Raw genomic sequence first — 21,582 nt, 5'->3', positions numbered from 1 at the left:
CCTGTAGAGGTTTTTATGCAGTTTTGTGGGGATTGCAGTTTTGGAATTTAATATTGGTACATTATTTATTTGTAATTATTAAGTTCTTATTAATTATTAGTTAAAATATACATTAAACATAGCAAAAATCGCGATTCGAATTAAAAAATTCGAAATAAAATAAAATTTTCTGTAAATATATTGCTGACAGATTAATAATATTCTTTGCTTCTGTGCAAAGAAATACGAATGTTAGCGACATACATATCAATAATAATGTTAATAGTATTAGCTTTATGTTAATTTAATAAATAAATTTATTCCTATTGAAATTGTTTGAAGAATGGTTTACATTGGTATATCCGCTTGTGGACTTCCAAAGCTCAATATCAAGATAAGAAAAATATTATTTTCTTAAGATGGAGAATGATACAGTTGTATTTAGTACTAATTTAGTAGATAGTTACTAAGCTGTACTTAAACTTTTTCAGTGAAATTAAGCATTAATTTAAAATAATTTTTAGTTTTCGCATAAAAATTGGCGGCAAAAAGCTGGCGTAAGTAGGTATTTCCGCTAACAACGGTCACATTGGACATCATAAAAAAAAACTAAAACAAAAACAAAACATTCCCCTTGAAGACGCCAGATTGGCAGAAGCAGCCCAGCAGAGGGAACAGGACGAGTTGAACCCAAGGACTTGACCAGGATGAACGGACTTCCGCCGAGCAAGCACTACAATTTAACGCACTACCAACAGCGTTACAATTGGGACTGCGGGTTGTCCTGCATTATCATGATACTCTCTGCTCAGCAAAGGGAACAGCTCCTTGGAAACTTTGATGCAGTGTGCGGTGAAGAGGGTTTTGGATCCAGTACCTGGACTATTGACTTGTGTTATCTGCTAATGCGCTACCAGGTTTACATTTACCATAATACGTTTAATTTAACCTTGGCATTCAATATGTCTCAAAACATTTGCTAGGTGCGGCACGAATACTTTACCCAAACGCTCGGCATAGATCCCAACTACGCCCAGCACACTTACTATTCCAAGATCATTGACAAGGACGAACGACGGGTGACGCGCAAGTTCAAGGACGCCCGGGCACATGGGCTGCGCGTGGAGCAGCGCACCGTTGGCATGGAGGTCATCCTGCGACATTTGGCCCGCCATGGACCCGTCATTCTGCTAACCAACGCCTCGCTGCTTACTTGCGAGGTGTGCAAACGCAATGTCCTGGAAAAATTCGGGTAAGATGTCTATCTAGCTTTCCCAAAATCCAATTCCTAATTTCCAAGTCCCAAATCCCTAATGAAAAGATGTTTTAATATACCTTGCATCGTTCAAAATACACGCCTACATGAACCCAAAAGGTACGCGGGACACTACGTTGTGCTCTGTGGATACGATATGGCCGCCCAGAAGCTTTTCTATCACAATCCCGAGGTCCACGATGGCCGTAAGTAATCCAACGACCAACAACAAATTTGCTATCCTAAAGCCAAATCATTGATTTTTAAATCTTGGCTCTGTTCCACAGACATTTGTCGGTGCCTCATAGAGTCCATGGACACGGCTCGACGTGCTTACGGCACCGATGAGGACATCATTTTCATCTATGAGAATAAAGCCACCAAGGAGTAAAATGACTACAACCCTAACAAGGAATAGAAACAGGAGTACCTGCAGTTGCCAGGTTGCCAGGTATTGTGAAAGGGGTATTGGAATCTGTGCTTGTGATATTAGGACTTTAGAATGAGACCATGTCGGGGGACTTAGAGAAGAAGGTTTAATGAAAGAGCTGCTTGGTTAACTTTGGCACAACAGTGTACTTTATTTAGGTATTGTTAGCAGTTGGTCCCCATAAAAAACAATTACGTTTATGGTAACTAGCCAGGCAGCTGCCCACACTATGTAGGCAAACTGTCAACGAAAAGTAATCTAGGGATATTTCTTAGTTCATTTCCCCTCATATTTGTTTAGTATACTTTATGTAGTGCAATATTATTCCAAACAAAATCTAAAGGTTAGCCCAGCATCTGTGCATTTGGGCCCAGGCTCTAATAATGCAATGTAAAGTATTATGATCATTTTTGTAAGGTAACTTTTCCGGAGAATCCTAATTTGGACTCATATTTCCGATAGATATTTTGAAAGTGGAACTTAAAAGGAAAATCGCACTGAACAGAACTTGCTTTTCATTTGAAACTTTAAAACTAACTTAAATATATATTGTTAAAGAAATGTTTGCCAATAAGAATTAGTTTAAGGGATCAGAATTGCTTGAAATTGTCCTTAGCTTATTTTTCGTATTCCGTATACCTAACTAAGTTCCATATTTGTTTTAAGAATGCATTCCAGAAAACTATGCTTGTATGTAGAAAATAAAAACATTATTGTTCTGAATTTGAGCCTGCAGGTCGCCTTCTTAATGGGCCGGCTCCTTGTTATCCTGGTCATTTCCACAGATTGTTTTGTAGAGCTGCTGCAACTTGATGTGGGGCGACTCTACGGGCAAGATCACCTTGCCATTTTCATCTGTGTATTTGTCGTAAGGTTGCTCAGAGAAGACAATGAATCCATGTGAGCGGAAGATTTTTTGGGAGAAGATACCAGTGGCATCGGCTTTCAGCAGACGGAACCCATTTTTTTTGGCCACCGCCACAGATCGCTTGACCAGCTCATTGGCAATTCCCTGACCGCGATAGGAAGAATCCACCGATAGAATGCGCACATCAAATACGCTGTCAACATCGAAGTGCTCGAAGAGATTGTGCTTGATATTGTGACAGTGTAGGAGCTTGAAGATCTTCTGGAAATCTTCATCGCCATTGGAGCCCAGTTTGTCCAGCGCTTTGGCCGTGTCTCTTGGTTTCAATATGCCATTTAGGACAACGCCGGCTATTTTACAGGTTCCCTCATCCTTCACATCCACAGCCATCACGCTCATACGATCCTTTATGGCCTCCGCACAGTGATCCTCTAAAGCGGAGCAACTGCTTCCGTTTTGGCATAAGCCAGCGGCCTTGTTCAGCGGCTCGTCGGCAAAGAAGTTGCGACGCAGGTGCTCCAACACTTGGCCACTGTGCTCCGGTCCGATCATTTTGTACTCCATGTTATCGCAGCCGTCGGAGTCACTTAACCTACGGATGCTAGCAAAGTTCTGTTTGAGGAAAAAGTATTCTTATTAACATTAAACCAGTGTTTGATATTCACTATAATTACTATTACTTTCACTTCCCTTCAAGCCTTAATATATATTTCAAAATTTGTATTCGTTTCGTCATACTAGATTTAAAGGCTCAACTAATTCATAATTTCACCATTCATGTAACCGAAATAAATTGCTTAAAATAACTGCTTAGAGAAGTAGAATGTATATATCTGGTACTTGTACATGCTTATGTGAAGGACAAACTTTTTCTATAACTCAATTAGTCGCAACTCTCTGGCTGCCCTTTTAACTTCAAACCTTTTGTTTCTCACTCGCTCCCATTGCACTTTCCCTATCCTTTGTGGCGCCCTAATGACACACCCCCATCGAAAACCGCCCCAGTGACACTCCCCCGTCCACATGTCTATTTAATCTTAAAGACCGTGTTAAAGGTCAAATCACCTGTGGTAAACCGATTTCGATTTCAATCCCATGGAATTTAGAAGTTAGTTCCACTTACTCTGCAAATCCTGGATGCTTGGATCGGATGAGCTGGACGGTTGAGAGACTTGTTGTTTGTTTTCCTCGGCCAACTGGCGTAGCTGGAAAAAATGTGTAACCTACTTGCGGGCGCTTTCAGATGCGAAATGCGACTGGAGCAGCTGGAGCAGCCGACAAAAGCGAACCACCAGCAACAGCATCTCATTTGTGCACTTGGAGAAAATGTTTGAGACTAAATTATACTTAAAAATAGTTTACTAAGTTAATAAGTAAAGTTGTTAGAAGTGGAAGCACAATGGAAAATATTTACTTTCTAAAGATTAAAGTTTAAATAAATGAGAAAGTCCGATAAAGATTTTGTCAAGATTCTCTAAAAAGTTTACTATATGCGCTCAGTGTACGCCCTCGTGTTTGCCTCATTGCCGAAGCATGCGAAAAATGCTGTCCTTTGGGATGGGATGGAGCGTCGTTGTTGTTGTCGAGTGACAGCCATGCGTATACGCAACGTACACACACTTTGGCAACGGGAGCGATTGCCTGGCCGTGACTTATGCCCAAATACAAATACCCATACAATTGCTGGCCCAGTAAAATCGAAAGTTTTCCCCGTTCGCATTACCCCGGAGAATCCATCAAGAGTCTCCCCCCATTCGTACGAATACCAACTGTTGATCCGGCCTTTGTGAGGTTATATTCGCCGTACAAAGGACACTTATATACAGATTTTGACTTTCTCAATGTCTGGGACGTGCCGTATTTAAAATTGGAGGGGGAATCCCTAATTTATCGCCTTTGACACAAAAATTAGAGGATAAAATGCGTTTTAAGTAAGCTTATGAAGTAAATTTTTGCTGAAAATGTTTTCTTAAATAAATAAATTACTTAGAAGAGCATAATTGTACTAATTTTTGGACAATTGTTTATTTTTTACAAAGTTTTTTAACAGATATGTTTGTACATATCCGTATGTTCCGCACGACCTTGACTCTTTTGGGAGTCTAGACAACGCCCCACGGACAACTGTTGCATGACCATAAATCCCACTACTTTCTGACCTTTCATCACCTCGCAACTCCATGCTATGCATATTCATTACTTTAATTAATACCCCTACTTGGTCGCCACTGTGCTGTGGCCAAATGGGGCACACACGTGTCCATTGACACACAATGGCAAAACTGCACTGAAAAAAACAAAGTTTGACTTTTCAACTACTAAAATAACAAGGATATTTCTATGCCTTATACATCATATAAACAAAGTCTAAGTATGTGAAGTGATGAATATAAGGAGAATATATATAAGATATAAATTGCTGTTATAAAGTCTTTTCTGTCTCTGCAGACGAGTGCCTAATAGACACTATGTACACCCAAATCGAGGCACATGACGCCACAAGACGCATATTCAAATTGCGTGACACTGGTCCGGATGGACGTAGCGGTAACCGCTGCCGGAGACCCGGAGACATCCAAATAGCCGGAGCACAAAGGTATTTCAAAGTCAGTGCCGCTGTGTGCTTATCTGCGTGTGGCAGCTAGCTCTTTGTTTGCCGTTTGAGGCACCCACCCGAAAATTGGTGTGCGTTATTGATGACAATCAGCTCAATTGAAATCAATCTGCGCTAACGGTAATAAATGGAAATGGCATCTCTGCACGCCAGAAATCTATCAAAACGACAATCGGTCTATCGAAAGTGACTATCGAAGGGTTTTAATCAAAAGCTGACCTTGAAGTGCTGTATCCTTAGAGTGTTCCCTTGAAGTCCGACTTGGGCCAGGCGTCCCAAATTCATGGCCAAAAGCAGTACAAATTTTGGAATTTGTTAGAAAAAGTCATATTGTGTTAGAAAAGTGGTTTGGAAAATATTTGACAAGACGGGAATTAAAAATGTGATCAAAGTTCTCATTTAATTAAACTAACAACTTGTTGACAGCATAATTTGATACCAATTAGAGAATTTTTGGCATTACAATGGTTTAACTAATTATTATGATCGTACCACTAATAATTGGTTGTTGGACTATAATTACTGAGATCACAAGCATATCAGTTAGTAAAGCCTATAGTTCTGATCTAAATTCACAGCAAATAGATACTCCTTATCTAGATATTGAAATACAACTTATAGTAATTATAATTACAATATTTGTTATGCTAAAGAACAAAGTGATAAGATATTAGAGCATCAGCAGTCCGCATCTGAAATATTGTAAAACCAAACTCTATAAATCTCCGTGCTAGAAACGTTTATAGATTGGATATACCTTTTATCTAGGCATACCGAGCTATAAAGTGTGACAGCTGTTCCGGAACAGCTGAGTGGCGGCCAATTCTATGCCATCCCGAGATCGTCACTCTCTCGCCAGGTCGCTAGATGAGTCTTCATTCTTCATTCGCTGGCCCAGTTTGTTGTCGTGCTGTTCGCCGTTCGCTGATCGCTGTTCTCCGTTCGCTTTTCCCTCAGTTGTCGTCTGTTTTATTTTCGTGGTGTCGCATATATTTAGTAAATATTTTGTTGTTGTTATTTATAGTTCGGATTTGGTAGGCGTGGTGCGTGTCGTATTTGTGTTTTTATTTTTTTAGTAGCCTTTTTTGTTTGAGTTTTGATGGCAGCCAAAGACCGCCTGCCCATATTTCCCTCACGTGGGTGAGTAGTTGATCCTTGCTGGGAGTGTTTCTTTGTGGTATTCATAAAGCCCTTTGTAGTGCCCAAACGCTGATGAAATCGCGTTTGGCCGGCGCCACCAAGGGACATGGTTTGCTTAAGAAAAAAGCAGACGCCCTGCAGATGCGTTTTCGTCTGATTCTGGGCAAGATCATAGAGGTGAGGTGTTGAACCTGTAAAAAGGAAGCTGCTATCAGTTCTCTTTCGAATTCTAGACAAAAACCCTGATGGGTCAGGTGATGAAAGAGGCTGCCTTCTCCTTGGCCGAGGTCAAGTTTACCACCGGAGATATCAACCAGATTGTTCTGCAGAATGTGACAAAGGCCCAGATCAAGATACGCACCAAGAAGGATAACGTGGCCGGGGTGACGTTGCCTGTTTTTGAACCGTATACGGATGGTGTGGATACCTATGAGCTGGCCGGACTGGCACGTGGCGGTCAGCAGTTGGCCAAGCTGAAGAAAAACTACCAGAGCGCCGTGCGCCTGCTCGTGGAGCTGGCCTCGTTGCAGACTTCATTCGTGACCCTCGACGATGTGATCAAGGTCACCAACAGGCGGGTGAATGCCATCGAGCACGGTGCGTTTCAGTTCCTATCCATTTCTAAACTAATGATTCCTCTCTTATCCAGTGATTATCCCCCGCATAAACCGAACCATAGAGTACATCATAAGCGAGCTGGATGAGCTCGAGCGTGAGGAGTTCTATCGGCTGAAGAAGATTCAGGATAAGAAGCGCGAGGCTCGGAAGGCATCCGATAAAATTCGCGAGGAGCAGCGTCGTCTGGGCCAAGTGGCCGAGACCAAGGAGGTGCAAAATATCCTCGATGAGGACGGCGACGAGGATCTGCTCTTCTAGACCGATTTTATGTATACATATGTATAGCCTTCCAACCATATATCACCCACCTGTACAACCCACCTGCTGCTAGACCTGAACACCACCACCCAAACACTCAACTCGGCTACCTCACTTCCCAAAAGACCACCTCTCGTTTTTGTTGTCGTTCGTTGTGATCCGGATGTTGTAACATGATGTTGTCGTTCTTGGAAATACAATCCGTAATCGTAACCTTTGTAATCGCTATGTTTGTGGTTTCAATTGTCCATTGGCTGATGTGTGTCTAAATGTACTTGCACTACGAAAAAAAGAGTCAGCTAATATCACGTATACGTAGAAGGTATAGCAAGAAATATTAAGTATACGCCGAAAATGTAGGGATAAAATATCAAGTATACGCAAAAAATAATAAGTACTGAAATTAGTTAGAAAAAATTGAATGATTTTAAATTAATCATTTACATTAAATATAGGATGACCAAATAGGTACAATAAAAATATTAAGTATACGTAGTAATGAAGTTGGAAACCCCTTTGGAAAGAACATTTTTTTCCAAATCTTTTGTGCCACTTTTTTTCTCAGTGCATGTTTATTTGTTTACCCTTCATACCTTCAAAGCATTTTTATAAACTATAAATAGGCTATTAATATGCAAGTCGGTTTGCCTAGCACTAGCAATTAGTAGCCTAATTCGGATGTAATTGAGACAGTTTAGAATAGGAAGCTCTGAGCTTCGAAGATAGCTAACGATAGGCAAATCGCTTTTCTCTTTAAGTAGGCAATTGAATTTGTTCCTACAAATGCATTCTGGAGAATTTGAATCACTCAATCAATAATTTAAAGATCATTTAGAGATCCCCAACAATAATTTGATGGCCCATTAAATCGTCCGATTAATATCTTTTCCGTTTTTGGAGCTTAAATACCCATTAGCAGCTCGTGCCAATCTGTATGAGCATTCGGACCTGATCCAAAGTCAAGATTAAGAAAGTAGGCAGGTGCATTAGTTTAGTATTTATGCATATAAAATCATGTTTATTCATTTTCCATTTAGCCTTAAACACGTAATAGTTTGCCAGCGACCACTGGGTGTTCTGGCTTTAAGGTTCCCATTCTAAATTCGGCTTTAATTCTTAGTTTTGAAAATTGCGTGAAGCGAAAAAGAACCCAAAAAAAAAAGGAAATCAAAACGCGATTCGTGATTTCTCACACACACAAAATATTCCATTTGAAATGCATAGTAAGCTTAAAGTTAGGTTGAATATTGAATATTCGCACTGATCGTTGATCAGATGATGTGACATAATGATACGTTCAATTTCCGTTTATTTACTCTTTGTTCCTCTTTACCATTCCAAGTGCTTTGTACTCTCTTTACGGGTGTAATCATAATATATATGTTTGTATATTCAATATACGATCTATGCTCCGACATTTCTATCAGGTTTCTCTTTTGCATGCGACAGTGTAAATACGAAGTATGTAAATATGTTTTTCTCTATGTATGCTTTATGTAAATACCGTTACATATATGTATGTATATTAAGCATCTTTTAAAAAAAATCGATTAACAATTACATTTATCAATTACACATATCCTTTTCTATATATATATATTTATGTATATGCCAAAAAAAATTGTGACCCAACAGTCTGTTGGTAAATATACAAAAATATTGGATACATATATGTATGTATGTGTGTGTGTGTATATTGATCGGTATTTATCCTATTGAAACTTATTGCGGTACTTTCGAAGCCGCTGTATACAAAAATCGTGCATACCCTTCAGCTTTTTAGTTTAGTTTTGTTTAGTTTAGTACAGTTGCGCTTGCAAGTGCTAGGCTAGGCTCTTCTTCTTTCTCTCGCTTTCGTTTTCTATCCATAAGGAACACGGAAAGAAGGAGAGCAAGATGGTGTGTGTGTGTGAATGAGGGAGGGGATGGAGATCGAGGCGCTTCAAGCTTTCGGCATTTTCGTAATCGCTTTGGCTTTTGCCTTTGACTTCGTAATCGTTGCGATTGTTGCGATAGTGGCTATTGTTGTTTTTGCTGCTGCTGCGGTTGTTGTTGTGGTCGTAGTGGTTATTGTTGTAGCTACCGCTGCCAGCGTCGACGTCGGCGCCATTTGCGACGTCATAAATATTTGCTGCGTCTTCTGCGAGCCCGGCATCACACATTTGTCCTGCAAACGAAAAGCAAGACACAAGAGAGAAAAGGGGAAAGTCCGAAAAGAGTGCCGCATTTTGAGTGGGAAACAGAGATGGAAGATAACCCAAAGAGGGATTTTTTTAATTTTTGCTTTCGATTGCGGACCCCATTAGTTTTATATTGATCGTGGCAAAGTTTTCGTTGCAAAACAAAGCGCAGCTAGCAAAATTCAAGGCAGTGGCAGTGAACGTGATCGATCGTGACTGGCAGAGTGACCAGATCGGAAAACAGAAGCTCTTTCAAATAATAAAGTTTTTGAATTTTTTTGAATTTTAATTGAAAAATTTAAAATATGGCACATAAAAATCAAATACAAATAAATAAATTAAATAAGCATTAAATTAGATAAAAAGTTGGTGGAAATAATAACACCCTCTGCTGTATTATAAAATTAAAACTTATAAAAAATTTTAAAACTAGCTAAAGGAATATATAACTTAATAAACCTAAGCCTAATAAATAAAATAATAAATTAAGAGTATTTTTTCTCTGTTCTTTTTTAAAAATGCTACAAAATATACAGTTAATAATTTAAGTTAACCACATGATTTGGTCACACTGCACAGTAACGTTAATATTTGAATCTAATATTTAAAAATGAATAAAAGTAAAAGAACATGCCGCTCAAGTTTTGCTGGAAAATTGATCAAGTAATAACCGTGTGCGAGTGTTTTTTTTTTTTTGAGTGTATTTGCGTGTCCAGAACAGAATGTGGCGCTATTAGAAATTTATTGTCATCAGAAAAATTAAGTCGAAAGTTAAAGGTAAAATTCATTTGACGCAGGAATGGCCGAATTTGGGGAAGGGGGGTAAAGGGTTTCAAAGTTTTCGAGAAGGGATCGGGTTTGTCCTACATAAATGAATGTATGGTTTATATGTACAAGGTTACGTTCAGGGCAAGAGAGGCAAGCCAAAAACAAGATTGGGGAAATGATGAATTAATGAATTTAAGATCTCTATAAATTTGATAACTTAAAATGCTAAGCTTTAGAAATGCTAAGGAGTTTTCACAGCTAAATGATTTAAACAAAAATCGAGTTTATTTGTCCTTTTTTTTGTTTTTAGCTTGGCTCCTTTCGTAAGATGCAGAGGGAAAGACATACATAGGCAGGGAGATTTTGGTTCCGGTTTAATTTCGTTTTTGGGGTAGGGGAATTTCCGGTCCGATGGGTGGGTGCTGGCTACTGTGGTGGTGGCTACATGGCGTTGGCTACTTCTACTTCTACTTCTTTGGCTACAGCTATATGGCTACATCTACGGCTAGTTTTTGGGCTACTGCTCTGACAACTCAAATACAACTGACTCGGGTGGCACGGATGACGCTGACGGTACTCTCAGTACCTTTTGACCCCGGAAGCAGATGCCCATTATCCACTTGGAGCCGCGAGTCCGTGATCCCGTGCCTCCTCCTACTCCCGTTTCCTTGCTGTGAATCCGCGAGATGGCTGGATCCGGTTCCGTTTCCGGTTCCGCCTTCTCCACTCGATCCTTGCTCTTTTCGCGCGCTTTGTTCTGAAGCCGTGGTATCAGGCGCTGACGCTGTTGAGGCTCATGGATCATCACAATGCTGGCACTGCTCGGCTTTCTTCCATTTAGCCTTTTATTCGGGGGTGATATTCTGAGTTTATACGATGTTCTTATGAGAATCATTTGGAGGTGACTAACAATCAAAAACTTACCGTTTCCCGGTGGCCGATGGATCGCCAGCCGGCTGCACTGCATCCGTATCCGGCGCCGTGTTATAGGCCCCCGAGTACATAGACGCCCTCTTCGGCGCCCATTCCGGATGACCTCGAACCGACAGCTGGGTGGCCAGACTCTTCAGCAGCACTGCCCGGACCTTAAGAGGATGTTTGGTAAATATTCATTTGAATCTTAAGGAATTCTAGGACTTGGACTTGGAACACCATAGCTTACCTCACCATTTAGAAAGCAGTAAATGAGAGCTATGAAAAATCCCTGGAACGAGGTGAGAAAGTGGGTGCCATACGACCAGACCGCAAAGTTCGTGGCCGTTTTCAGGGGAGCCAGTTGATGCAGCAGATTGGTAATACCCAATAGTGGTAGTAGGACTATCGCTGCCCTAACGGCCTTCCGCGTCTGTTCTATATCGCTGGCCTGCGATTGGCGTAACTTCATCACCAGCACACGAATTATATTTACCAGGAAACAGAAATTGAGCTGAAAATGGGACAAGGTTAAGTTAAGTAGATTCCCTTAATGAACCGTAATGAAAACCCACCAGTATAACTGCTAGTCTTGGTCCCTCGAGGATCCAGTAGTAGGGTGTGAGATTGTAGTTCCACAAGCACTCGCCCAGCGTCGTGTCCATATACATCACCGTACACCTCGCCCAAACGGTGGTCATCAAGATGGGAACACACCAGCCAAGTCGCGAGAAAAACTTAAGGGGGAAGCTGCCCTGGAAAACGGCCACCGTCACCATATTATGCAGGTACAAACCCTCGATGAACATCCACATGAACATGGCGGTACGGGCGTACTCCAGAAGGACATACGAGGCCTCGCATAAATACGGCTGCAGATCGCATAAAGGTTTGTATTATTAATGTTTATAATATTATAATAATGGAAAGCCTACCGTATTCTCAATGACGGAGAGACTCGTGTTGGTGGCCGCCTCCTTGTTGCCCCGCCGGAACTGATCCAGATACAAGGTCAGCCGAATGATCACCTGCAGCACCATGGCGACGAAGAGGTTCTTGTGGATCTTGGTGCGATTATTCCTCAGGGAGCGGAATGTGCAAAATATCAGCAGCGAGACTATCAGAGCAAATAGGGAAAGGCAAAGACCCACGATCTCCAGGGTTCTGGTCTTCCTGGCAATGTCTATATAGAGCTATATAGTATCATAAAGTTATAAGGTTGGGTTCTTCCATAGATAACTTCAAATAATTTCAACTTACGTCGAAGTCCTTGTTGCCCATCTGCTGCATGAGGCGGATAATCTCCGGCTTGTAGCATGGCCCATAGTCCGTCCATCCCGGAGGACTCGCCTCGGTGGCATTTGGCCTGCTGCCCCATCGGCCATCCAACTCGCACTTTCGGATGGCAAATTCTGGGGATCGAAAAGAAGGGGAATTCGACGGATTAATGAATGTAATCGAACTGTGACACACTGACTGACAAGTGCAATTATGCCAATCGAATGGGCGACCTCGTCCAGCCAAAGATTGGGGCTAAAAATCTAGGCACGGCCGTGCCCGTTGAAATGAGGCCAGGGAAATAATGCACTGTCAGAAATTATATATCTCTTAAGGAATTTTGCATTTTGAGCTTATAGTTCATGAAAGTTCAGGGGAAAAGTTTAAGTTTAGTTTTCTGTTAACACTGGACAGGCTATACCTGTTAGCAGTATCCTTTTTTCTCTCAGTGCATATTGCCCACGGTTATTAAAATGCAATTCCCCCTTGGAAAGCGTTCAATTTAGCGGGTTAGCATATCGAAGGGGTCGCAACCTTTTCGGATCGTAATTAAGCAATCGATTGGCTGGTGTTTTAAACCTTGTTAAACGGGACGAAGCTCAGGTGAAGGTATGAGCATGGAACACTCGGACAACCCCCGGCATTGTCCACGCCCACTTTCGGCCCAGTTTCGAAGTGACCTCGTCGGGGATATATATATGTACGTATTGGATATCTAGGGTTTTAGGGGGCGGGAAACGGAACGGTAAGGATTGGGAGTTCGGTTGAATGGACGCGCCAGTCATGCATGTAAATATTGACATCCTTTCGATGAATACGAAATCATGTAATTGTTTGCCGTCCAGCACTTGAACGGATTCCCAGCTAATGATCCGTATAATTGTGACCGCCAGATATGAACTTCGGATGGTATGATAACCGCAGGACGTGGCTTTCCGAGTCAAGAACTTCATAAATTGAACAATTAAATATCAAATAAACTTAAATTAAACTAATTACATCTTAATTAAATTCAATTTAACTGATTTCCTAATAACTAATTTCCTTACTGCGTGTATCCACGCCATGGAATCCGCCAGGACAGTTCATCCGTGCAAGGACCCCAGCCGGAGTGGGCGGCCAACAGAGCAATGTGTCCCATGTCCAGTTGCAGTAGAGACCTAGCCAAGGGGTATCGAAAAATAAAGATTGTTGTTAAAAAATATCACAACTCTAGGGTTTTCTGACTCTTATTATATATAGTATTTCGATCTACTTGGGGTTACTTTATCCCTTTAAGCCAACTCACCTGTTTGGGGTAGGGTGTAATTGACAAAAAGCGCCGAGCAGTTCTCAAAATTGGTGGCCGCTGCCGATGCGAGCGTTAAATTCCATGGTGCGGTGATGTTGAGATTACTGAGTACCTGATCCGTATCCGGATCGGGCAGGACGTCCATGACAGCTGGCTCCAGGGCCATCTTGGCCACGCTGGCCACACCATCGAGCAGGTATGCTCCTGGCGATTCCGTTGTCGAGGAATCAAAATCGTGCAGGATTGGCACTCGTCCGCCTGGCAGAGTGTGCGAGGATGTCGGTTCCAGCATGGACTTGGACTCCAAGGTTCCGTATGAGGATGCAGATGCAGATGCCGATGAGGATCCTGATGAGCTGGACTGGCGCAGCAAGCGGGTGAAACGCTGGGCGGAAATGCCACCTCCGGAATCAAGAATGTTCGACAGGAGGGTCATTTTTCTCCATTCGACCACATGATGAAGTTTCTAGGGAAGCAGCAAAGAGGTAAATCTTATAAGATAAAGTCATAATACTTCTTGGAAGCTGTGGGATTTAAATCTCTCTCCGATTTCAGTTAGGATTTTGACTGCAAGTCATTGTTATGACAAGTATATAGCTTCCTCCGAATCTCAGAATTCCAAAGTTTGCTCTGGAATTTAATTGGGGAGCAGGAAATCGGATTAGTTTACTAGCTGATTTCCGGGTAATACGCCCACCCACTTGCAACCTTCAGCAGGCGTAGCTTTGTCTTCAGATACCAATCTGCATAACATCTACAAATGCATGTTCGTGTGTGTGTGTGTGTGTGTGTGAGTGTGCGTGCGTGAGCATGTACGTGTTGCAATTGGAAATTGATCTCTTCCCACTTCCGTTTCCGTCGCCGTTGCCGTTGCCGTTTCCATACGCCCCGTTATCCGGGTCAGATTTAATTGAAAGCTTATCGCACAATGAGACTTCGACGGGCTCCTTTGTTTGCCGGATCTTCTTCCCGCTGGCAGAGTGCCCGGTGTTAACGCAGTTTATGATTGCCCCCTAATAAATACCCAGCTTATTTATAGCATCGCTGCACCGGAGTGCAAACATCACGGCCCACACATCATCCTACTCTCTCATCATATACATGTTTGTATGAATGTGCAATGTATGGATGTGCTGCACATATCATTGGCATTCACATTTCAGCACCGATTGTTGGGATTATGTCTGGCGAAATGGCAAATGGCCAGGAGCACACATACACGCAGAAAAGAAATCAGCGAGATTTCAATACGAATTGTTCAGACAAGTGATTGATATCAAAAAGGGCGATGTGTATTTGTAATCCTCTCTGGCACTACAATTCCAAAGTCAACATTCGAAACTATGTGTAAAATCATTATCATCATGTGATTGACCATCACATACACATTTTTCTTGCCATGTATTAAGGAAGAGCTGCCAGGAGTTGCATTTTCCTGTTTTCTCAATTTCAATCCAAGACTGCCCATCGCATGTCCTTGTTCTTTTCGAATTGAAGTAATCTCAGCACAATCACAGATTAAAACTAGCCAGCTAAGACCCGTTTAATAAAGGCTGAAAAACTAAGTTTAAGCTTTTTGCCAAATGAAGTTTATTATTAAATGAATAAATTTCCCTTGGAATTATATTGTTCTCTCAGAAAAACCATTGCTTGTCTATCATTAGTGTCTCGTTTTCTGAGGAAACGGATTCCTTGCTGAAACGAAAACAAAACTATTTTAATGGCGGAATTACGTTGCCACCTTCGAGCCATTTGTCGCCAAGGCTAAAAGGAATGTAAATTGCTTCAATGGCAATGACATAACAAATTATGATTTCATAGTGGGAGCTATTGCCGCCCCCTCCAAAAAACCAGAATGGCACAAGGAGTAGGAGTAAAGAGGGGCAGCACATGCCGTACCATTTCTTCCGGAATAGCGTAAACATCCGGAGGACCGTCGTCGTACTCCGCCCAAAAGTTGTTGATGCTGCTAAGCTGCCCCGAAATGCCTTTGAGTGCATTTTATATAATTTCATAAGAATTTCAATTTCGCCAGTAGTCGCTGCTGACATATGCATGCAGGATATACTCCAGCCCACATTCCCCAACTCCCCCAGGCATTCCCCGGCCCCCCAGGCATTGTCCTGCTCGATATTTCGGTTGCATAAAACCAGAGGCATGCTGCCCACAAAACATACTTTATGTAGATGTTTAAGGACTTGAATGTCCTGATTAAGTAGGACTAAACTATGAAATATTAAATAATATATTAAATTCAGCTTATCTTAGCTGCTTTCAAAGTCTAGTTGCTTGATTGGTACAACTTAATTATACTTTTAAAGATCAAACCTACTTAATATCTCTCTCTCTCTCTCTGTGTGTGACCTTGATTACTCTGCTTAGTTGGTACGCCCATGTAAAGTACTCGCTTTAGCGATACTAATCGATACTTATCGCTGCAGCGGCCCGATGCCAAGCGCGTTCGTAATTAAGCTAACTAAGCGCAAAAGCCTCTCAAAGTCATCTGAAAAGCCAGACGAGGACCAAAGGATTGCAATTGGATACCCAACTGGATGTTGGGTGTTGGCTGCCGTTGGATCCTGCTCCTTCGCATTGCCAAGCAGACGAGCACCGCAGACGGCAGACCCGGATTTGGGTCACTTGGCAGCAGTTGCAGCGGGCCAAAGTGCGGTGCCAAGGGGGTTAGGAGGTTGGCTGCTCAAGGGACCCGATTAAATACTTTTATAATTTAAAGTTAGCCCCAGCCAGGCCAAAATGTGTTGACTTTACTTAGGAAGATGCTAACTAAGATGATTTTAATAAACTGCAGTAAGATTTTCCAAGCTGTATATGCTTAATTAAGGCCAACTACTAGGATTTAGCAATAGCAAATCAAGGCAATCATTTTCCCAGATCGTATAAATTCGTTTTAATATTCACACCCTTGGCATATTTTTCTTAAGCAATCCAATAACCGAACGAGCTGAGTTCATTCGTTACAGTTTGCTGGCCAACATGCTGGGTCAGTTTAATAATTAATCAACTTTCTTATTGGACACTCAGCAATTCAATTATTTAATAGACATCGCTTTGCTCCGAATAAGTTGTCAATGCCATTGGCTGTGTGGATATGTGAATGTGTGGATTTAAATTCGTTGGTTTATGGGCCTTAAAAGTGTAATCAACATTGAACAGCATTAAAAAGTCATTTTGGCTGACGTCGCCCGACTTGAAAATTGGGTTGATTGTGCCCTAAATAATGGGCGCGCCGGCTTTTGCCGATCGATTGTTTTAGCATTTTCATCGCCCCCAGAGGAAAGTGCAGTTGAAGTTTGGTGTTTTTCTTTTTCATAGGCTCGGAAATTTTGTTTGGAGAACCCAAGGCGTTGGGGCGTTGGTTTTTACTTATATTTCGCTGCCATAATTATGCCACAAATGAAAGAAAATGAATCTCAAGAGCTCCCATTCAGGGAGACGAAATGCATTGAATGGGCCAATGCTCGCTAACAAAAGGCTAGTGGGGGGAAAAGTGGTAAAGCGTCGACGGAAAAGCGAATGGAAAACGGTGGGGAAATTTGGCTGAGAAAGCTGGGTGGGTGGGCTCGGTTAGGCGGCTAGCGACGCTATTTGAAAAGTTTTCGCGCTATTTGACGAGCCAAAGGACTTTTCACAGCGGGGCTTCTGAAGCCCAGAGTTGTCATAGCAAGTACAGTGCGTTTAAAGAGTGTAAAGCCAATATAAATTAATTAACTTTGAACTTTGTCAAAATAGGGAGCAGATCTAACGGCCAAAACTAAATTTTATCATAATTTTTGAGCTGGTTAAATTTTCTGAAAAATGTAAAACATTTTATATTTTCAACTTCGAATGCAGATCGACTAGGAGTTAAAAAACAAGCTCATCGAGGTATTACATTCCATATTCCGACCATTATTGGCTTAGTTATGGACATAATACTGCCGTCTTGAGGAGGAAAATGGGAGTAAGCCACTTTCGCATTTTCGATAAGGGGTAACATCATAATTTTTACGAAAAATGGCAAAAATTTGACATTTTAAAGTGTGAATACAGTTTGCTTGGAATTTTAATTACGAATTCAGTGATATAAGACATTCTATATTCCGACAATTATAGGCTTTGTCATGAGAATAATTCATATTACTTTTAGGATTATTATGAGTTTTGACAGATAATGGTACTATTTTTCATCGGTTTTATGCCCATATATTAGGCAAAAAAAGGCTCAGAGCTAAAGTAAAGACTGTTTTGAGCAGCTTTCGACCAAAACTAACTTTCCTCATCATTGGTTTGATGATTTTGGGAGTTTTCATTTTTAACCATTTTTTGCGTTTTCTGTAAGGGGTAACATCATCAAAATTTAAGAAAAATGGCAAAAATGTTACTTTTTGAGGTGGGGACACAGTTCGATTTGAAATTTAATTACGAGTTCAACGCTATATCACATTCTACATTCCGACAATTATTGGCTTTGTTATAGGAAGAATTCTTGTTATTTTGGGTCCAAAATCAGGATTATGCGTTTTGACAAAAAATGTTCATAGATTTTATTGGGTTTATACCTACAACTTGGTCAAAAGAAGGCTCAGAGCTAAAACAAAGACAGTTTTGAGCAACTAACGACAAATACAAACTTTCCTCATCATTGGTTTAGGGATTTTGTGAGTTTGAATTTTTAACAAATTTTTGGATTTTCTGTAAGGGGTAACATCATCAAAATTTGCAAAAAATGGAACGATTTTTACGTTTCAAGGTGGGGATACAGTTTTATTGGAAATCAAATTACGAGCTCAACGAGGTATTACATTCCAAGTTTGGACCATTATTGCCTTAGTTATGAGGAGAATACTACCAATGTTTGGGGAAATGGGGAGAAGCCAAATATCACATTTACGATAAGGGGTAACATCATCAAAAATTATGAAAAATAGCAAAAATTTTACTTTTCAAGGTGGGTATACAGTTTTGTTTGAAATTCGAAGACAAACTCAACGAGGTATTGCATTCCCTATTTGGACCATTATTGACCAAGTTATGAGCAAAATACTGTCGTCTTGAGAAGGAAAATGGCAGCAAGCCCCTTTGGCATTCGATAACCATCAATTTTTCGAAAAGTGGAAAAAAAAATTTACTTTTTAAACTGTGAATACAGTTCGATTAGGAATTTAAAGGCGAACTCATAGAGGTATTACTTTTTATATTTGGACCATAATTGGCTTAGTTATGGGAACAATACCGTCATTCTAAGTTAGCTTTTATGCTTAAATCGGTGATAACCAAATTTCGCGTTAAGTAAAGGAAAATAAAAAAATAATATTCGCAGATTAAATGCCTGTTGACAGTGATCTAAAGATTATGTTTATGTTTTCAAATGCATTGACAAAGAAGAGGCAAAAAGTGAGAGAAGAAAGGCAAAGACAAAGATCTTTCAAAGCGTTGTCCACTCTTTCGCTGCTACGCCTTTTAAGTTTTCCTTTCATTGCCTATTCGTATGTAGAGCTGCTCTACTACGCTGCGGTTAAGCATTGTTTTGGCTTTTAAAAGAGCTAGGAAAAGATAAACTAATCCCAAATTGTGATTGGGCGATTGTGTTTTAAGTATTGTTTTAACGTATATAGTTTTGTGAATGAATTGATCTATTTTATATGCAAAATTCAAAGGGTGCTCCGCGGTACAAGTCGAAATGTAGGTACTTACATGTGTCTTTATGTGTGCATTTCTGAATTAATTGGCTTTTTATTTATAAAAATCAAAAGGTACGTAATATAATAAATAAGCGCACAAATTTAAACGATATTATTTAATATCAACCTGAACGTAACACTTTAAATGATCCACTGTGAAAGACTAATAAGAAGCAGAGCAGATTGTGAATGGTGAAGCAAACGGTAGATCTTCAAAACATCTGTTTTAACCGTTACCTCTCTTTCGCGCCTGCTACTTCTCCCCACACTTCTTCAGTTGGTTGTCATTCATGAAGCGGTGCAGTTCTAAGCGACATTAAAATATTGTTTTAGCTCTTGAAAAGTGTTGGAAATAAGTTAAATAAAACATTTAAAGTGTTCGCAGAATTGTGTTTAGTGTATTGTTTAATATATTTTGCATTATTGGTGAACTTAATAATGCACAAAAGCACGAGGTGCTCTGCCGGCAGCACTTGAAACTACAAACATATTTTAAAAGCAATAAATGTATTGTTTTGGCTTAAAAAAGTGGTAAGAATATGTAAAATAATACTTAAGATGTGATCGCAGGTCAGTGTTTGATTTTTGTTTGATATGTATTACGTTTTAATGGTAAATTTGTGTATGATCTATGCGAAAATGGAAGTGGCGCTCCGACGGCAGAATTTGCAACTACAAACATATTTGCATAAATGCCAATTTATACTGTTTTGGCTTTTAAGAATTGGTAAGACTATCTAAAACATTACCTAAGATGTGATCGCAGGTCAGTGTTTTGGTTTCTGTTCAATATGTGAATTGTTTTAATGGTAAATTATTTAGGTGTGTTCTATGCGAAAACGAAGGTGGCGCTCCGACGGCAGCACTTGCAACTACAAACATATTTGCAAATGCGTGATCACATATTGTTTTGGCTTCTAAAAAGTGGTAAGAAATGTAACATAATAAATAAGATGTGATCGCAGGTCAGTGATTTGATTTTAGTTCATTATATTCATATGTACATATACATATTGTTTTAATGGTAAACTTATTTAGGTTCTTTGCCAAAATGCCTGTGGTGCTCCGCGGGACAAGTGCAAAAATGCGCCCGTTTACATACATACATACATCTTTACGTACATATGTACACACATATTTACAACCTTATCTACGACGTACGCAAGCACAAAGAGGAGGAGACAAATTGAAATTAGAAATGCGACGCAAAGTCGGAAAGAGGAAATCAACAAAACGCAAAAATAACTGTGAATATTATGGATAACAGAGGTAAGTAACCGTAAAATCTACACTTTAGGTATTGCTATTTATTTCTCAATGATCGAAAGAGAGTTTTCTTATTTCGCGAATTTCTGGTTTATAAAAAACATTTCCAATTGAAAATACATTTATTCTCTAATTGGTTTTCTAGTTAGAATTTGATTGCATTCATTGATTAATTTCTATAAAAATTTCACCACTGTGTGTGGTTTTTCGTGCACAGAATGCAATGCCGTTCAGTCACGTTTAATTTTGGGTAAAAAAGTTGTAAGCAGAAAAATTTATTTTAATTCTGAGGCTGCTCATTAATGTTGGCTTGCATTTGTTTGTGCCAATTAAGGTGCCGCAAAGGATTTTCTAATTGCAACAGTGTGGCCAATCTAAATGAAACGCACTGTAGTCCGTGCAGACGGACGGGCGGGCCAATTAAGGCCCAACAAAGAGATTTCCAATTGAAAGTTTGGGCCAATGTTTAAACAGTAGAAAAATGAATCTTAAATTTTAGGGATTTCCCAGGGACTTCCAAGTGAGCCCAGACAAGTGGCCACATTAAAAGGCGATTCTGTAGAGGAGGGTGGTGTATGGGGAGGCAGGGGCGGGGGTTCATGGTTACATCACCTTTTGGCCAGGACCTTAAAGCATCCAAAAGTTGGTGGTGCTTTGCTTTTGTCACCGCAGGACATTTGCCGCTTGGCTGAGCCTTCTGCAGCTGCTTATACAATTTGGCATTGAAACTGCCACTGTTTGCAGTTGGTTACACGGCGAGAAAGTAGTTGGATTAGATAACTAAACTAGGCTATATACTGTACGATAAATTAGGGTTATATCTTTACTAAATAACAGCTTCTTGCATTAACCAATGTTTCAGCAAGTTTTCAGACTTTTCTACAACATTTCTTTGAGTGTAACTAACTGGTGAAGCAGTTTTGTTCTTCAGAATCCACAGTTTTGTTTTTCCTTCACATCTTGGATCGATGCAAGTGTCTTGGTCACGGTCTCGTAATTGAATAACTGAATAGAACCCACCAAAAAAGGGGGAAACCTCTAAGG

General features: G+C 40.4%; 4 protein-coding genes and 1 long non-coding RNA gene across 8 annotated transcripts in view; 3 read left to right on the top strand and 2 right to left on the bottom strand.

The window, feature by feature from the left end:
• The first annotated feature begins 568 nt into the window (after window positions 1–568).
• On the top strand, window positions 569–2,387 carry LOC108105527 (protein GUCD1). Of its 2 annotated transcripts, none has more exons than XM_017212156.2 (4): window positions 569–896; window positions 963–1,231; window positions 1,301–1,440; window positions 1,522–2,387. In XM_017212156.2, exons 1-4 carry the CDS (start codon window positions 687–689, stop codon window positions 1,623–1,625), a joined length of 723 nt encoding a protein of 240 aa, XP_017067645.1. In that variant the 5' UTR covers window positions 569–686; the 3' UTR covers window positions 1,626–2,387. The 2 variants fall into 2 exon arrangements, with proteins under 2 accessions (XP_017067645.1, XP_017067646.1); XM_017212157.2 differs by having other exon boundaries at window positions 571–896; window positions 1,355–1,440.
• LOC108105528 (dopamine N-acetyltransferase) lies at window positions 1,791–3,767 on the bottom strand. Its single transcript, XM_017212158.1, has 2 exons — window positions 3,656–3,767; window positions 1,791–3,144 (listed from the first exon to the last, which is right to left on the bottom strand). The coding sequence occupies exon 2, from the start codon at window positions 3,094–3,096 to the stop codon at window positions 2,410–2,412; it is 687 nt and encodes a 228-aa protein (XP_017067647.1). The 5' UTR covers window positions 3,097–3,144; window positions 3,656–3,767; the 3' UTR covers window positions 1,791–2,409.
• Window positions 3,768–6,000: 2,233 nt separating this feature from the next.
• LOC108105502 (probable V-type proton ATPase subunit D 2) lies at window positions 6,001–7,384 on the top strand. The gene is made up of 4 exons (XM_017212126.1): window positions 6,001–6,286; window positions 6,346–6,463; window positions 6,520–6,883; window positions 6,936–7,384. Exons 1-4 carry the CDS (start codon window positions 6,246–6,248, stop codon window positions 7,160–7,162), a joined length of 750 nt encoding a protein of 249 aa, XP_017067615.1. The 5' UTR covers window positions 6,001–6,245; the 3' UTR covers window positions 7,163–7,384.
• An 85-nt stretch (window positions 7,385–7,469) lies between these two features.
• Window positions 7,470–21,582, bottom strand: part of LOC108105501 (PDF receptor) — a 32,266-nt gene continuing 18,153 nt past the window's right edge. For 2 of the 3 annotated variants that reach the window (XM_017212123.2, XM_017212122.2), the window contains 8 exons: window positions 13,589–14,057; window positions 13,350–13,460; window positions 12,283–12,434; window positions 11,958–12,215; window positions 11,598–11,894; window positions 11,273–11,536; window positions 11,035–11,195; window positions 9,682–10,973 (listed from right to left, as the gene is read on the bottom strand). In XM_017212123.2, the coding sequence (XP_017067612.1) occupies window positions 10,628–10,973; window positions 11,035–11,195; window positions 11,273–11,536; window positions 11,598–11,894; window positions 11,958–12,215; window positions 12,283–12,434; window positions 13,350–13,460; window positions 13,589–14,027 (2,028 nt within the window). In that variant the 5' untranslated portion in view covers window positions 14,028–14,057 and the 3' untranslated portion in view covers window positions 9,682–10,627. Of the gene's footprint in view, window positions 9,330–9,681; window positions 10,974–11,034; window positions 11,196–11,272; window positions 11,537–11,597; window positions 11,895–11,957; window positions 12,216–12,282; window positions 12,435–13,349; window positions 13,461–13,588; window positions 14,058–21,582 lie in introns of those variants that run through there. The other variant, XM_017212125.2, reaches the window with a different exon arrangement.
• On the top strand, window positions 20,121–20,519 carry LOC108105504. The gene is made up of 2 exons (XR_001772361.1): window positions 20,121–20,199; window positions 20,311–20,519. It is a non-coding gene; the product is annotated as an uncharacterized LOC108105504 (long non-coding RNA).

This window comes from Drosophila eugracilis, unplaced genomic scaffold (assembly GCF_018153835.1).
Source record: "Drosophila eugracilis isolate 14026-0451.02 unplaced genomic scaffold, ASM1815383v1 contig_2167, whole genome shotgun sequence".
Taxonomy (NCBI): domain Eukaryota; kingdom Metazoa; phylum Arthropoda; class Insecta; order Diptera; family Drosophilidae; genus Drosophila; species Drosophila eugracilis.
The sequence above is the reverse complement of the archived record's forward strand: the minus strand, read 5'-3'. Positions and strand labels throughout refer to the sequence as shown.